General features: G+C 43.8%; 2 protein-coding genes across 4 annotated transcripts; one reads left to right on the top strand and one right to left on the bottom strand.

Annotated features, from left to right (window-relative positions):
* The first annotated feature begins 2,362 nt into the window (after positions 1-2,362).
* On the top strand, positions 2,363-6,661 carry LOC121191278 (rho GTPase-activating protein 22-like). The gene is made up of 9 exons (XM_041052459.1): positions 2,363-2,414; positions 2,996-3,109; positions 3,269-3,476; positions 3,575-3,707; positions 3,847-3,920; positions 4,097-4,218; positions 4,355-4,589; positions 4,871-5,809; positions 6,427-6,661. Exons 1-9 carry the CDS (start codon positions 2,363-2,365, stop codon positions 6,659-6,661), a joined length of 2,112 nt encoding a protein of 703 aa, XP_040908393.1.
* Positions 6,662-8,514: 1,853 nt separating this feature from the next.
* On the bottom strand, positions 8,515-16,414 carry LOC121191281 (putative monooxygenase p33MONOX). 3 transcript variants are annotated; one of them, XR_005895080.1, is made up of 10 exons: positions 16,273-16,414; positions 14,793-14,916; positions 14,585-14,650; positions 14,042-14,217; positions 13,823-13,937; positions 13,407-13,534; positions 12,613-12,716; positions 12,288-12,472; positions 10,636-10,943; positions 8,515-9,296 (listed from the first exon to the last, which is right to left on the bottom strand). XR_005895080.1 is itself a non-coding variant. In XM_041052465.1 (9 exons), the coding sequence occupies exons 3-9, from the start codon at positions 14,607-14,609 to the stop codon at positions 10,729-10,731; spliced, it is 948 nt and encodes a 315-aa protein (XP_040908399.1). In that variant the 5' UTR covers positions 14,610-14,650; positions 14,793-14,916; positions 16,273-16,414; the 3' UTR covers positions 9,470-10,728. The 3 variants fall into 3 exon arrangements, 2 of the variants coding, with proteins under 2 accessions (XP_040908399.1, XP_040908400.1); XM_041052465.1 differs by lacking the exon at positions 8,515-9,296 and having other exon boundaries at positions 9,470-10,943; XM_041052466.1 differs by lacking the exon at positions 8,515-9,296 and having other exon boundaries at positions 9,470-10,940.
* Positions 16,415-17,064: the final 650 nt, after the last annotated feature.

Genomic DNA, 17,064 nt, shown 5'->3' with positions numbered 1-17,064 from the left:
AAGAGAGAGAGAGAGAGAGAGAGAGAGAGAGAGAGAAAGAGAGAGAGAGAGAGAGAGAGAGAGAGAGAGAGAGAGAGAGAGAGAGAGAGAGAGGTTCCTCATACTTTAATTGAGTTCAAAAGTTGACTGGGCCGACCAGCCTCTCTCGCTTTTATGTCCACTTGAATCATGGTGTGATTGTGTGTGTGTGTGTGTGTGTTTGTGTAGTAGCAGACCATACTTCAGCAGCAGCAGAATTTGAGCCAGATCGTCTCTCTCTCTCTCTCTCTCTCTCTCCCTCTTCTTCTCTTCCTCTCTGTCTCTCTCTCCCTCTCTCACCATCAGCTGTGATTACTTTGGTAAAACAGCGCTGCGTCGCAGAGAACCAATTTTCCTAATGCACAGCCTTCACACACACACACAGCATGGTTATTGATGAGGTAAATGGGGAGGGGGGCAACAAGGGGGCACACACACTGCTGGGAAATGGAGAGAGAGAGAGAGAAAGAGAGAGAGTGAGGATTGTGGGACTGAGAGAGAAGGACATGCTAGACGGGGGACAAAGAGATGGACATCGGGAGAGACACATAGGAAAAAGAAGGAGGAAGAAGAGGGACGGGGATGATGAAGACGTGGATATTCAGATGTGTAGACTGTTCTGGAAATGGAGCAGGACGTCCAGTTAAAGAGCTAATAAAGCAAAGGACATAGAGAGGGAGACAAGGAGAAGGAGGGTGGGAGGATACGGGAGGGAATACTAAGATCGTCTCTTCCCTTATGGACGATGGACTTGTTTGACTCGTCGGCTGGTGGAAGGAAACAGTGAGACGAGAGAAAGAGTAAAATGTTCCTTCAGGATGGTTTTACTTTTTGTCAGCTGCTGAGAGAAAACATGATATAAAAAGAGAGAAATATAGAGACAGAGACAGGTGGACTGATGCTGATCCTGTGTCTCTAACAATGAGACAGACACCATGAAATATCCCAAAGATAGCAAGCACAGTCAGACAGCTCGCTCCTGGTGCGTGAGCAAACCGGAGACAGTTTGGAGTTCATGGGTGTGAGCGGGTACATCCTCCACACAGTCTGTCCTCTCAAATGAAGACAGAGAATCTGAGGTTCTGGATGTGGATGAATGTTCCCTGAATGTTGTGAAACCCTTGTTAGCGTGTATGTTGAGATCATTCTCTCACATTTTGAACTTTTTTTCAGGAGATGACAAAGAAGCCAGTGAGTCATTTGTGTTGTTAGTGGCTCTGGAGAGATGGCTCCTGTGAAGAGGATGCTGGAAACACTACATGCCGGAAAATGTTGGATTTATCCAGGAAATAAATCAGCTGAAACCGTCTGTGCATCTGTGGCAACTGGAGATTTCCAAGGAGAGCAGGGGAAAATATTTTAAGAATAGCCCGAGCAGGGTGAGTGTGTTTGCTGAGTGGGGCGAGGTTGAGACATCCTGGGACTTTATTCTCCCTCATATTCAAAAGGAACTCTCTTCAAGGTCCTATACTGTCCACAGGGAGCTTCGCTTTGCAATGTGTTTCCACACAAGAACTCCTTTGAATACGTTACATCGCCCAGGAACTTCCTGTTAAGAATTTGTCCACCAGGAAGTGCTCCTGAAAGTGTGATCCTGGATCCAAAGATCTCTCTTTAAGGCTGACCTCAGATACCCCGCCATCTGAGGTTAAAATCTCTGAGTGAGGCCCCACATGCACAAGAAACTTTTCTGTAAGACACATTTAAAGAAGGAGCTTCTTGAAACCTTATTTCCTCAAAGATCAACTTTGGGTTTGTGTACTCACCAGAAACTTACACGCAAGGTTAAATATCCAAAGCATCCTCTTTTTAAAGTTTAATATCCTTGTAGAACTCCTACTTTGACTCCTGCAGGTATTTCAGTTTAAGATTAAATGAAGCCTTTTGAAAAACCATTTGACACCTCCTTTTAAGGCTGAATTTCCTACATGGTACTACATGTTTGATACAATATCCACTGGGAACTGTACAAACCCGGAGTCTCTCTTTAAGGTTTAAATTTGAACCATAGCCTCTCCTTTTTCTTAAAGATCTTTAACCTCTACAGTCCACGAGGGACCTCTCTATGAGCCAGTTATCCGACTGGAATCTCTTTTTAAAGCACTACATCCACCAGAATCACCAATCCACCAAAAAGTTACGATATTCACCACGATCAAGCTAAAACTGGGACTCTGGGTGGTTAAAAAAGGCCATAAAAAATCAGAAGTGATGCAGTTTTTATGCTCCGCTGGGGTCTCTTCTTCTGAACTTTCACAAAAAAAAACCTAAGACATCGTCGTGTGTAATCTGCACTGAGCATCTACAACCGTTACCGCAGCAACCGGAGCAGCAGGACTGCAGCATGGGACTCAGCTGCTTTAAGTCCTGGAAGCAAGACAGTACAGGCCACAAAGGTGAGGCGCGCACACACACACAGACACACACACACACACAAGCACAAACCATCAACATATTATTTGTTAATCCCTCCCCAACTGTGTGTGTTCGTGTGTGTTGCCCTTGAGTGACATCAGTTAAATGCTGACTCAGGGTCTTTAGGCTCTGATCTGAGGTGACTGTGTGTGTGTGTGTGTCCTTTACATGTACATGTATGTGCATGTGTGTGTTTGATGTGACTTTGAGGAGGACAGACAGCAGAGCATTATGGGACATGGGAGAAAAGAATGTTAACAAGTCCGTACACCATAGAGAGATGAAGAGAGGGAATGGGGTGGGGTAGAGAGTTTGTGGTGTGTGTGTGTGTGTGTGGATCATAGCTAACTCAGATCTTTTACTTAGGTAAAAGAACCAATACCAGAATGTAAAAATTCTAAATAAGTCAAAGTGAGCGACTTTTCATACGTCTGGTTCTTCCATTGATTCATTGTAAAGGTCAGTGATAACATACTTGCATCATGGCTTATACCCTGTTATAAAAAGCTGAGACTTGCCTTGGACAGTCCTCCCAAAAGTGTCCATGTCTATATGTATACAGGCAACAGAGATGTGTTGGCCAGCCCAGGCTCGTACTTCTTCCTGTCTAACAGCGCCGGTCAGGGTGACGAGTGGCTGAAGAGCCTCAACAAAGGAGTCTGGATCCCTTTTACAGGTAAACACACACAGGTTGGATTCTTTCTGTAAAAGTGTTTCATCTTGATCTTCTGATCTGATCAAAGACCTGGCTTGGTCATCCATCTTGTTTCTGATTGGTTGAAGTGGACCTTTTGGTCCCAGAGAGGAATCTCATTCAAATCTTCCTCCGTCGCAGGGGTCTTTGGTCAGAGTCTGGAGGAGACGGTTTTGTATGAGCGGCGTTATGGGGTGCGTTTGGTTCCTCTGGTGGTGGAGCAGTGTGTGGCCTTCATCAGGGAGCATGGCCTGCATGAAGTGGGTTTGTTTCGCCAGCCTGGACAGGCCAGTCTGGTTAAAGAGCTGCAGGAAGCTTTCGATGCAGGGGAGAGACCGTCCTTCGACAGGTATAATCCACCTGCTTTCTGTCTGCACTGTTTTCTGATCATGTGGTCTTTAAAGGGTTCTGTGAAAAAAGTAAGCTCGCTGTGTGTTCTGCCTGCAGCAGCACAGACGTCCACACGGTGGCATCACTGCTGAAGCTCTACCTCAGACAGCTGCCAGAACCTCTGGTTCCTTACAGCCGCTACCAGGACTTCCTGCTCTGCGGACAGAGGCTGATGAGTGACCGCACACAGGTAACTGCAGCTCTGCGTGTTGGCGCCGGTATAGGAAGAAAAAAGCTTCCCTTCTTCCTTGTAGTGTCTTTGCTTTCTTCTTCTCTTCCCTCTTCCTGACTCCCGTTCCCTTATTCTTCCTTCCTTCATCCTCTCTCAGGGTTTGGGGGAGTTGAGGAATCTTCTTCATGAGTTGCCAGTTGCAAACTTCAACCTACTCAACTTCATCTGCCAGTAAGACCCCTCACATTTTGTGACGTGAAATAACTAATGGAAAAAGTCAGTGTAAATGGTTAAATTCAATGAGACTTCTTAAAGATGGCACTGTTTGTTGTTTATGGTTTACTCAGGTGGTGGAAATGCATTTGTACATTTGTACCCTGTGTTTGCGTGTGTGTGTGTGTGTACAGGTTTCTGAATGAGGTCCAGAGCTACTCTGACAATAACAAGATGAGTGACCAAAACCTGGCTACTGTGTTTGGGCCAAACATCCTCCGAGCCAAAGCTGAAGACCCTCAAAGCATCATGGGAGGTAGAAGACAGCATCATTCTGAAGCTGAAAAAAAAAACTATATTAAACTATATGAACTATATTAATATATAGTGTATGACAAGAACCTTAGAGAACCAAAAGAGTTCTTTGAAGGATAACGTAATCTGTGTCCTAGGTGCAGCATTGGTCCATGTGCTGATGTTGGAGTTGATCAGAGAGCATGAGTCTCTGTTTGCCAAAGTCGCCCCACCCATCTCCACCCGTCCACCTGGAGGTTTGCATGCATCCCCAAGTGCTCTGAGGCAGCCTCACCTTCGCCCGTCGCCCTGCCTTCGCCAGCTGTCTATGCCTCTCATTGCAGAGCGCTCCAGAGAGCCGGGACAGGCCACCACAGACCCTCAGAGCTCCAGGTACAACAGATCTGAAGGACACCAGCACAGCACACCAACACAACATTAGCATTTTGATGTTACTTCCTCTCTATAGTTGCTTAATGAGATGGAAATTGAATTTCCTCAGATTTGGTTTTAAGTTGCTGACCAGCTTTTCTAATGCCATGCCTCTGCTCATCCCCTTTCTCACACCCATCGATGTTCAATGCTACCTTACAGCATTAAACATTTTATCACATGCTGTTGTGGTGTACTTGATCATGCTGAAAATCTAACTTCTTTTGCTTTGCTTTCTGAAGCTGTATCTACTCTGCTGCTGCCAAATCAGACTCATCCTGTGGCCAGAAGAGACTTCTTGGCCATCGCTACACCTCCTCCCACCCAGAGAACTGCTTCTACCCCCTGCCCTCCACTAGTCAGCCCCCTCAGCACCACTCTGACAGACACAACATAGATTATCACCAGCATCATGCTGGCCAAGGGCTATCTGCTGCAAACGTACAAGCCTCTACAACCAGCCTCCAGCTGCAAGACATCTCCAAACCCAGACTGATGATCATGGGCTGGGCAAAGGTGTGGCCGGGCCCGGGAGAGGCAGAAGCTGGTTTCTGGAGCTCTGCTGCTGCTGCAGATCGAGAGGGTGCGGTGCCAGAAGCAGCTAGTGGTGGCAGCAGTGAGGCTCAGGAGGACAGCACTCCTTCTGCCTATGACAACCTGGACAGAGTGTCTTCACGTCAGAGGATGGAGCATGTCACCGGTGAACGTTTTGAAACCAACGATTCAGGAGGCCATGTTGGAACTTGTGAGGAGGAGGCAGAGCTAGAGGAGGCTGGACGGACAAGGGACTCCTCCTCTTCATGGTCCTCCTGTGAGGTTCTACCATTAGATGAGAGTGGTGAGCCTGTGGACGTGGTTAGTCCTGACATGTCGCCAAAGAAACCTCAAAGGTTACCTTCCAGTCGGGTAGCTGAAGAGGAAAGTGATAATGACAATCATGAAGCCAACAATAACGATGATGATGATGATGGCGTCCACCACCCTAACTCCCCAGCCTCCTGTTCTGCACTCAGTGACAGCCCTCTCAGTACAGGCAGTTCTGAGGTGTTCCTGCCCTCTGGCCCTCCAGACTTGCAAGGGCAGGAACCTCAGTTACAGTCCAGGGAGGCTCACTCATTCCTGGCTGAGCTTCAGCAGCAGATGGCCCAGCAGAAGGCTGAGTACCAGGCCAGGATACAGAGGTAAGATTAGTAGTTATTTTCAGCGAAGATCATGTCTCCTTTTACTGTTGTCAACATTATTATATAGAAAAGTAATTGCAGCTTTACTATATGGCGAAAAGTATGTGGACAGGGGTGTCCATAAGACTTCAGTATTCAGTGATATTACAGACAACAGAGTGCTTCCAACTTCATCGCAAACTTTAGTTATTGCCATATCCTGTTTCAGCATGGCAGAGTCACAGTCCCTTCATGTATTCATGGCTTTTACAGAGCACTGACCTCAACCCCATCCAGCTAACATCAGCGGCTGACCTCACTGCTGCTCTTGGGAGCAACTCCCTTTAACCTAGTTCCAAAATCTGGTGGAAAGTGGTCCCAGAGGACAGGAAGCTGTTATGACAACATATTAATCCCCATGGCTTTGGAATGAGACAGTTAAACAGACAAGAGTTGTTTACTTAGTTACACGATGGAAGGGTCTATCGCAAGTTGTAGGTGGGAAAACTACATTTTAAATCAAAACAACTTATGTTGATTTGAACACTCAAACTAGCCTTCATTCAAAAAGTGCAGCACGGAACTACTGTTCGCTTCAGGCCTGTGTATGTGACATGTGGTATGTTTGTGTGCTGCAGGCTGGAGCGCTGTAATGACGTCCTCGAGCGGCAGGTTGCGGTTCTCCGGGTCAGTCTGGAGCAGCAGAGGCGCAGTCAAAGTGTCGCCGAGATCAAGATCCGCAACATGGAGCGGGCCAAAGCTGACGCAGACCGCCGAAACACTTCGCTGCAGAGAGAGATGGAGCTGTTCTTCCAGATGTACGGAGAGATCCGAAGAAGAGGAGATCAAGGAGGAAGAGGAGGCAGTCTCTGAAGATGGATAGAAAGGGAAAGAGAGAGAAATTCTTTGAAGCGTACAGATAGGTCAGAGGAGCTTGATGAAAGGGATGGATGGATGAACGATGTGAAAGAGTGAGTGGAAGACGATGATCTCAGCAGGAAGTCCAACTCCTAGCTTCAGTGCAGACCATGGAGACAGCAGATCCTGAAAAAAATCAGCCAGGGATAGAAATCAAATTAGTTATTGTCTGATCCTGACAACAATCTGAAGGAAGGAGACTAATATGTGATGTTGGCTAGCTTCCTCACCTGTGCAATGAATGAGTGGACTCCACCTTTGGCATAATAATGCTGGTCTTTGCCTCATTTGAAGCCATGTTATGTTGCTTTGCTGTGTCATTTGCTCAGATTGGACTTGGAATTCTCTCCAAGATACTCCAACAACAAATGCATCCTGTTTTTGCCAATACAATCAAACATGTTTGACGTTTACGCTCTTAGCATCTGGGACATTTCAGGAATAAAGGTCAAGATGCGTCTCTTTCTGACAAGATAGGGTTTCAGTCTGAGTTCTCAAAAATTTATGTGGGACAGGAAACTCATAGCCAGAGTTGTATAGTTGAGCTGGACTTTAGAGGACTTAAAAAGCTTCTTCCAGGGAAATCAGAGGTGTTTTTGAGTTTCTAACATCTAAATATAAATGAAGTTTGAATTCCACGTGGGACAGTTTTCTCATGACTGACTTTTTTCATCAAGTCAAAATACACTGCGAACACTGTGAGGCTTTTTACAGATGTATTAATCTTAAGTATTTTCATTCTCTGCAGGTGACTGAGCAGTTCCTACATGTACTGAACGCTCAGATAATGTTCGATGCTGCACATTTCATGTTTGGAAAATCTGAACGTCCATGGTTCTTTGGTTTTTCACAGCTCAGGACCAAAGTCTGGGAATTTCTGACTTCTGGCTGTGAGCTGAACACAACATCAAGCTCTGTTGTCTTTGCTCTGATAAATGGAGGAAAAAAATCGATCACAATCAGCTTGATGTTCAGAATGTTCATTCATCAGATGAGTTGGTATATTGGAGCAATGCCGTTTACTTTAAGAGAACCAACTGGATGTTTTCCCACCGGCTGCCAGATTGGTTTTTGCTATAATAACAGTAATAATAAGATATTGACTGGATGCTGTACTAAATGACTTGATTTTTCAGAAACTAGAATGACTTCCCGTGTCCTATAGACTGAAACCGAACTTCGACAGAAGCAGGTTGAAGATGTTTCATGCCAGATATCACAAGGACTGAAAGTGTACAATGGCTTTCTCAAACATCAAGATGATACATGTCCTGATCATTCTGCATGAAGACACGTTTCCAATAAAACAGAAGAAAAAAAAAACATTACCTCCACTTTCCAATCAGTGAATGTGCTGTCGTTGCTGGACCTGCATGAGTCCAGTGAGGTCTGCTGAGTAACTCAGGAGGAGGAATACAATCTGACGGGTTTCAGTTTTGTTTGTCCTTCAGCTCCTGTTAAATGCGACAGGAAAGGAAGCTCCGCCCTGACTGATAACAGAGAAGCAACGAGCAAATATCATCCAATGAAATGCCTTTACAGCAGACATCATACACCTTTCACTGTGTAAACTGTTTTGTTTTACATGTAATGAATTACAATGAGTTCTAATGAATCAACACGAGAACAACAGTTTTACTGGATGGTGAACTGAGGCTCTCTAGAGGCAGAAATAAATTACTACAGATCGGCAGGAAACATTTATAGGACAGTAAACAGTTTAACTGTGGGGAGGCCATGCAAAATCTGTGGGAAAACAAACAAACAACAAATAAAAAAAAACACTTCTTTCATACCAGAAAAGCACTTGTTACTTGTTTTTGTGATGAGAATGTAACATTTATTGTCAAACTGTTTTGAAAAATGTCTTTTAACCATCAACAGGAAAAAAATACCAGACAGATAAACAGAGAGAGTAAATCAGTCTCTCACCATCTTACAGAGGAAAGACGTGTTGCTTCAGTCAGGAGGAGATTTAAAGGGAACAGCGTCACACTTTAAACACAAAGCACTTGTGAACGCACACTGTGAAACATAACAAAACGTAACCGAGCAGAAACAGTCGAATTCGTTTCATATTTACAGCTGCTGGCGGCAGAGTGTGTTTTGTTCTGTGTCCAGCTTTAGGATTGTTCTCACAGGATGAAAAGGGAAAGACACAACATCTGACTAACACCACAGCAGAGTTACAGGTGGCAAACGGGTTGGACTTGAATTTTTCACTCCATTAAACAGATAAATTTGTCCACTGCTGGGTCACAATACACATCAAATCTACTGTTTTACCAGCAAACAGACTGAATCCACTTTATAATAATAGTGCAAAAAAAAAAAAATGTATGAGCCAGGAGCTACATTTTCATCTAACACGTGAATCATAGAACTTTTTAAGATCTACCACGCTTCAAACACGCCATCTTGCAGAAGCCTTGCATATAAAATCAATTATTAACCACAAAGCTAGCACTGTAGAAACATTTGACACCTCAATCATGGGACAAATCACTGAAAACTCGCTGCAGTTTCTAAACTAAAATCCCATATTTCAGCTATTTCCTGCTCTTCTTTCCACTGTGACGACTGAGTTCACCTGTAAAACCAAAAGCAAAGACAGAGTGAAAAGCTGTTTCACCTTTTTAAAATATCTGAAGGGTGCAGCCAGCGAACACACCAGCTCTCTCTTCAGTCTTCAGTCAGTGTGTGTACAGCAGTGGTTAAGCACCAAAACTCAAGTCAAAAACAAGAATCCTTCATATTTTTATATATATATATATCTATGTTTTCATTACATTATCCATGTTGATGGACTCCAGAGTCAGTGTGCGAGTCACATGTAGCTCTGATTTTTACACACACCAGGTGGGCACTTCTTTTTTTCTTCTGATCACAACGAAAGAAAATCTGTTGCTACAATAGCAGATTAAAAAAAATCTTATTCTACACAATAAAACATATTAAAAAAGAAAAACTAACAAAAAAAAAAAAAACCCAAGTGGAACGTTTCAGTGAGCAGGAGCCTGCCAATTTCCTGAGTCAAACTTTTTACAATTCAGATTTTTTTTTTGTTCTGGTTGTTTGATTTGTATTAAACTACACTTAAGGATTTGGTTTAATTTATTCTCTTCTCCGTGCTTAGTGAAACACAAATGGACCAATTTTAGAGACAGATAAGATGTTAAGATCAGTTTTCTTGCATTGATTTTCATCCTGTTGTGTAACACGGGTCGGGGTTGGATAATCGAGCTCATGTTGGGGGAAGAGCGAGGATAAAGTGCATTCACAGGGGATCATTCTAAACCAGGACCACCATCATCTTCACCTTCAACTGGACAAAGTTCTTAAATATTTGACCTCATGCCTTCCATGTCATCTGAACTCTGGGGCAGATTCATGCTGAACTTCTTAACTTCAGTGTTGACACCAGCATGCAACAGCTAGGTCTAACAGTTAAAAGAGTGAAGGATGAGAGAAATGTCAAGACTGAGATTTTATGGCCAAGCCACAGAGCACGTGCCTCAAAGCAGCGAAGATGGGAAATTTTCACCGTTTTCTTTTTTTATATCCATAATTGTTTCAGTGGTGACGATGGTGGACGGTACAGTGGCTATCTGAATGTTGCAGCTGCTGTTAAAGATCCCATGAAATGGTCTTGAGGTTGCACAGCTGATGTTTGACAAGTTTTCACATAAAAAAGGCAGCAGAACGGATGATGATGATGATGACGGCCGCTGCTGTTAGCGCCAGCGCCAGTTAGCGCCAGCGCCAGTTAGCTGTGTGGTTTTAGCCATCACAGTAATTTGAGATCTGGGACCATACTAACACTGTTATGGATGTTAACAGGTTAGAAATGCAAACGACTGACAGCAACTGAAGATGAAATGACTTTGACACATTTTAAAAGTGACCACAGATTGTGCGACAGTACGTACAGGGACACATGGTGACAACAGGGTGAGGTTTCCATTTCATGGGACCTTTAGAGTCGGAGCGACGAGCAGCTTTGACAGATGTCGCGTGTCCTCTCAGAAGCCAGAGGGCGTCAGGATGTTCATGTCTCTGTGTTTGAGCTTGTGTGGTCGCGCCCCCTGCCGCCGACCTTCCACTGTGGGAATCTCCATTTTGGGAGGGGCCATCTTCTGAGCGGCAGCGCTGTCAGTCAGCCGCGTGGCCTGTGACTTCATTACCTCCATGGGGGTCGGCTTCTGGGCACCGCGGTACGCCTGCAGTGCAAAGCCTGCTGCGAAAAAGAGAAAAGGGAAACCATTTTTCATACTTTGGCAAAGAAATTGCGTAAGACTCAGAGAATTTAAATAACAAAACCAGCCTGTAAGATGTTTGTTCAAATCTGATTTCTGACTGAAATGTTTTAAAAACAAGTTCTACAAATGTTGTGACTCTTGGTAGAATATCATCTGGCTAATGTATTACTGAGTTGGTCAGCACACTGGCAAAGGTTTAATGTTCTAACACTTTAACACTAAATGGGCACAGTGACCCAGTCATCACTAAGGACACCTGAGGTTATATTATCACCCTGTTTCTCACCATCTCACCGTGTTTCATTATTTTTTAACGTTTTTCTCGTCTTTGATTGAAATATTTATCCTAATGCTTTTCATCGTCTTTTTTTGTGACTGTAAAACTCTGGTATGATTTACTTAAAGCTTTTTTTTTTCCAAATATAAACTATGACTTTATTTAAAGGCTGTTTTAAATGTATTTTAAGATTATGTCAATAATCAAGGGCAGCTGTGTTTCATGTATTTATGCCTGCTCAAAGAACAAATCTATTTTAGTCTAACTACAGAAACTAAAAATCTGAAGGACAGTTACTTTACTGTGCGTCACTTTACTGCAGCAGCCTCTTAAAAAAAAAAGAACTCAGACTAATTTTCCCGCCTTGTAAATTATATCAACCAGTTAATTAATTGAAAAGTCTACAGACCTTTTTTTTCCTCAGTCGTTCCTCAAACTAAACTCCACACAAACTTCTGTGGCTTTTCTTTTTATTACCTACCCAAAGTCATCCTGGAAAAAAGATTTTGATAGTTTCCAAACAGACTGAACCGTCCCACATGTGAAAATCTCGACGTTGTTTCTCAGCTGCCGTTGTCAGCAATCTAAATCTGATCTGACTTTTATGTCACAGGGAAGCAAAGAAACTCTGCTTCACCTTTTTGTAAAAGCCAGTAAGTGAACAGACTCACTGGTCGGTGAGCTCTAAATGTTTGTCAGTGTTTACTGTGAGTTTAAAGGTCATTTGTTTGGCCTGTGAACCCAAATCCTGCATGTAACTGTTTGCATGGGACAAAAAAACGGAGTCACCTTTCACAGAGTTTTTGTTTATGGTCGTGCAAACAGGAGGGAGTCTCTGAAGCTGTGCTCAAAGCGGTTTATTTGAGCTTTTACTGGAGTGACTCCTTTTGCAGTGTGGTTTAAAATAAAAACAAATAAATAAATTCTTAAACTTGAACAAGAAGTTCAGTGTGGCTCTTCAGGCGTGAGGAGACGGGGACCTTTCTGGGGCTTTGTTCACACACGACACACCAGCCCTCAATCACGCTCAGGCAGTGCTGTTTACCTGCAGTTGTAGAGTCTGATCCCAGGTCAGAGGTCGACTTCTGGACGAGAGGCCGAGGCGTGAACATGCTCCACTTTTCAACCGCACCTCCTACTCCTCCCGCTGCCGTGTCTCCTCCTCCCATGTCCACACTGCTGTTGGACGAGCTAAGACTGACCTCTGAACCTGTGCTACTAAACCACAACCTGCACAAACAAAGCGTTACAAAGTGTGTAACCTTGACCGAGTTATAGATTTTCAGTGTTAATCCGTGTTTTTGGGTCAAGATCGACAGTTCTAAATCCTGTTTGAGGCGGTGCATGTGTGTGTGTGTGTGTGTGCATACCTGCGTTGTTGTTTTGGGGAGCTGTGTGGTGTGTTGGATGGAGTGGACTGGGCGGAGGAGCTCTCTCGCTCTTCCCTGGCCTCCATGCTCTGGATCTGTAGTTTCTGAAGAGCAACAAAAAAACAATGTTTCAGTGGCAACACAGCGTTTCCTCATTAAAATCACGGATATCTGCGTGAAGTGAAATGTTCCTCTGCTGGAATGTGTTTTATGTAATTCTCTCCATGATGAGTTGTGTAACCTTCGTTATGACAGTTCACCTGTCACAACATACTTTCAGCCAATCACAACAAGCAATGTTACACTTGGCAACAGCAACATGGCAACGACAGCAACATAAGAATCACCCTCAGATGTTGGAGCTTCAGACCTTGTGAGGGCTCCCGCAGAGAAGCTGAACCAGGCTCAACTTTCACCGAAATGCGAAGCAACTTAATCCGGTGATTTGTTACGCTGGACAATCGCACACATACAAGGGCCCGTTCCCAGATTGGCAGGATACATTTTGTGACTTGAGGAGCAAATTTCTACCGTCAGTCGACAAAAGATAAAACGATCGTCACCATGGCAACTCTCCAGAGTTGTAAAATCCCATCTCTTAGAATTATAAACTGCTGTTCAGCATCTTGGCGTCTGATGAGCCTTCAGACTAATGGATCTGTTATTTGAAATGGACTTCCTGAATTTATTTACTGTCTCAGCAGAACATGAGGCAACATGCAGTGATGCACCCGCTGATAAACAATCATCTGCATCTTGGCTGCACGTGTGGTGCGGCCTGTGTGTATATTTACCTGGAGGGATTCAGGTATGCGGTGGTGGTGTCTGGTCTCCTCAGCGGTGAGGCCTTTGTGGGGCGTGTAGCTGGTGTCAGTGAGCCCCGCCCTCTGCTCAAACTTGTACATACTGTCCTGAGTCTGCTCTGAGAGAGGGAATAAATAAACGTAGTCATTATTTACAGTGACAGTTTACATTAAAACTCTGAATCCCAGTGATTACAAAGACAGACTTTGATTGGAGTATTACTGTATCACTACCAAGTCAAGTCAAGTTAAACAATATAATTTCATAACTCCACAGTTAACTATTATTTTACCACCCCACCCTCCTGTTTTTTAAACTTATTCATGTATCAAATTCTCAGCTTATAGTTTATATACAGGGTCCCAGTCAGGGTAAACAGAAATAGAGTACTGTACTGTACACGTACTGGTGATGAGGGAATTGATGATGATGGAGGAAGCCTTGGTTTTCACTACACCTGGTGACCTGGAGGGGGCGTTGTCTGTCACTGTAGACTGACTGACTGCACCACTCTCATCCTCCTGGTGGAAACAACACATCAACATCAACATCATCATCATCATCATCATCATCGACACTCTGCATCAGAGCAGATGATAAGAGAACGGGGGGGGCCCTGTCTCACCTCAGCCAGCTGTGTGAACTTCCTCTCCGGTATGATGGGTCGTCTCCACAGGTTGTTGATGCTGATGTCGTGGGGGGGCGTGGACATGGGGGCCTCCAGGTTATCGTCATAGCTGAGGGCTCGTCGAGTCATCCCGATGGGAAGCTTCATCCCGCCCATCCCGGAACCCTCGATGGCTGTGGACGCAAACAACGACGGCAACTGAACAACAGCTTTTTCTTCACTGTCTGATACTGGGAGCAAATAACTGAGCTCGTACACTACATGGTCAAAAGTTTGTGGACATCCAAACATTTCAAACGTGATTTCTGACCATGCCATTCCAAAATCATGGGCATTAATCTGCTGCTGTAACAGCCTCCTCTTCTGCTCATATTTAGCCACAAGAGATTCAGTGAAGTCCAACAGTGACGCTGGGCAATAACGCCTTACTCACAGTCACAGACCCAAAAGTGTTGAGGTGTTAGATGATGCTGAGGTCTGGGCTCCGTGCAGCCCAGCCACAGACCAGGACATCAAGACTTCAGCTGCTGAAACACTCACCTGGTAAGTCGCCTGAGCCAGACATGATTTCTGTAAGACAATGAACAAGAGCAACCGGGACAGGACCTGGAAAAAAACAAGGCAGAGGGAGGTTTCCATATTATTACATCTGCACACAGAAGAAATGGACAGAAAACAATAGGATGAAAAATTCTCCATCCTGCACATTTTACAGTTAAATAACAACAGATGATGAAAAGGCTCCTACCTTCCTGCTGCACTGCTGTGGTGTGCACTAGATGGAGTGGAGGCCACAGTTACATTGGTCTGTCTGAGACACACAGAAGCCTCTGGTAATTCATTGTGGGTGAGCAGCAAGGCCAGGGGAAAAACTAGAGAGACATAAGAGGTCAAAGGACAACCATGAGACAGTATCATTCATTTGATTTGGAGGCAGATCCTCGTGACACTGACTCTTCAAACTTTAAAAATTCCACTAATATTAAAATGAACCTCTGCGGGTCTAAGCAATAATCAGTCTCATATGCATTTGTAATGTGAACGGCAGATTTAAAAATGTTAAACTATAAGTTTAAAAAAAAATTCTGCAAATAAAAAAGAAAACACACAGTGTGCTGAGAAAGGGATAACATCTGACAAACGGAGCTCATCCCCTTTTATAAGCAGCAGAAGACTGAAGGATTATTCCAGAGGATGGATTACATAACACCAGAGAGACTGAATCACTGACAGAGACCGGTGATTCACTTCAAAATAAAAGCTCACTTGACTTCTGGGTGTTGAATTTATACAGTAGACATATGAGGAATATTCAAACCGGCAGGGAGCCTCTGTGTCAAGCAGCTCGTTAAACAAATCGTTCTCTGCTAAAACGTTTTAAATAATTTCACTCTGAATCAAGGAATAAAAGATACAGATTACATGTGTGAGATACACATACATGCACAAATAAAGACCACCAGCACCACCGAATAGTAAAAAACGTAAATGGACATATTGACATGATGTTAGTGTTTTGAAATAGATGATTTTTGACTGCTTAGCATTGCTGAACTAAACAAGCTATAGCATCTACATAACCACTATATTATCTAATTAGCATTATCCACTTAATCGTTTAGTACATTCACCTCACGGACTAAAATAAAATTGATTTACAGCAGATAAGGTAACAAATTCTGTCAACATCAGAGGCCACAGAGCCGTATTCGCCGAACCTCATTCAGATATGAGGCATTTTAAGGTCCTTTACAGAGAGGGTGACGGGTACATTGTCACTGTGTAACACCTTCGAGACGGACATGATATCTTTGCAAATACAACAAATATCTGAATCACTTAAGCACATTTGTTTTCAAGCAGCTCTTACTGGCTGTTTGTTGATGCGCGTTTCGATGAGGAGGGAGAAACACAGAGGAGCCTGTTTAAAACGTTCATATTTACTAAAACAGCAGCTGTTTGTTGTATTTTACAATCCCGAATTGAAGAGTGGCTCCTAGACATTTCACAAAATGTACGAGGTAGATTTTTAACCTCCACACGAGTCGACTGCGAAGCGTTGCGTCGTTAAATTATACATATTTTGAGTGCAGTTTGGTGGCCGCCGGTAGCATCTCGAGACGTCGGAGCTAGTCGGGGCTGAAGGACAACAAGATGCTAAACAGCTGGCGATCAACGACGATTGTCAACACCGTACTGTCAACATAGACTGATTTATTTTCTCTCACCGGAGGTAATGGCGGCTTCAGAGCGAAGACTGACACATAGGAAACCCCCCGATGTCGACTGGACCGTGCAGAAAACAACGGAGCCGTTGGGTAGCTGCCATTATTGTGTCGGCTTAACAAAAGACGCTTCCTGATTGAGTGGTACTCCACGTCGTTGTTCTCGCTGCACATCGCGAGAGTGGAGTCTGAACGCGTACATTCACGCGCACACGCATAATAAACTGTTAGGCCCAATATCGGAAATTTCACTACAGACCATAGATTGTATATACATATTTTATATTATATACAGTCTATGCTGGAAACATGTCTTACAGTTTTAATTTGCCATGGTGAGAAAAGCCGGTGTAACCAATAAGGAATGACCAGTAACACTGATAATGGTGTTGTTCACTGTAGTAAGCCGGCATGAATGTACCAATAAATAACATAAATATATTTTGTCTCTAAATAGAGAGAAAATATATAACATTTTACCACATCTCTGGCTCTGTTTTGACTGGTGATAAATTACATTATCAGCTAAAGTGGGTCCTGAATAATTAGCTTAATATCTGACACCTTCTCGTGAAGGGGCTCTGTCTTGGCTATTTTGGCAGCTGTTTATCTCCACCTAGTGGCTGATCCAACTTCTTTACCTTGACCCCGCTGCAGGTAATCTTAGTATGACATAATGTATTACAGTTCTGATTACTGATTTCTGATCACCAAATTATGACAAGGAAAAATGCTTATTAGAGCACAAGTACATTTTCATATTCACGGCACAATTAAAACGTTCAGTTCACCTGA

Source organism: Toxotes jaculatrix, chromosome 12 (assembly GCF_017976425.1).
Source record: "Toxotes jaculatrix isolate fToxJac2 chromosome 12, fToxJac2.pri, whole genome shotgun sequence".
Classification (NCBI taxonomy): domain Eukaryota; kingdom Metazoa; phylum Chordata; class Actinopteri; family Toxotidae; genus Toxotes; species Toxotes jaculatrix.
This window is presented reverse-complemented; position numbering and strand designations above follow the sequence as displayed.

What these genes read in the sequence shown, in the direction of transcription:
- LOC121191278 (XM_041052459.1), top strand. Translation starts at nt 2,363, where the DNA reads ATGGGACTCAGCTGCTTTAAGTCCTGGAAGCAAGACAGTACAGGCCAC. An exon ending in TGATGAGTGACCGCACACAG is followed by an intron (nt 3,708 to 3,846) that starts GTAACTGCAGCT and finishes ATCCTCTCTCAG; the next exon opens with GGTTTGGGGGAGTTGAGGAA. An exon ending in TACCAGGCCAGGATACAGAG is followed by an intron (nt 5,810 to 6,426) that starts GTAAGATTAGTA and finishes TGTGTGCTGCAG; the next exon opens with GCTGGAGCGCTGTAATGACG.
- LOC121191281 (XM_041052465.1), bottom strand. Translation starts at nt 14,609, where the DNA reads ATGTCTGGCTCAGGCGACTTACCAG. An exon ending in TGGCTCAGGCGACTTACCAG is followed by an intron (nt 14,218 to 14,584) that starts GTGAGTGTTTCA and finishes TTGCGTCCACAG; the next exon opens with CCATCGAGGGTTCCGGGATG. An exon ending in AGTTCACACAGCTGGCTGAG is followed by an intron (nt 13,938 to 14,041) that starts GTGAGACAGGGC and finishes TGTTTCCACCAG; the next exon opens with GAGGATGAGAGTGGTGCAGT.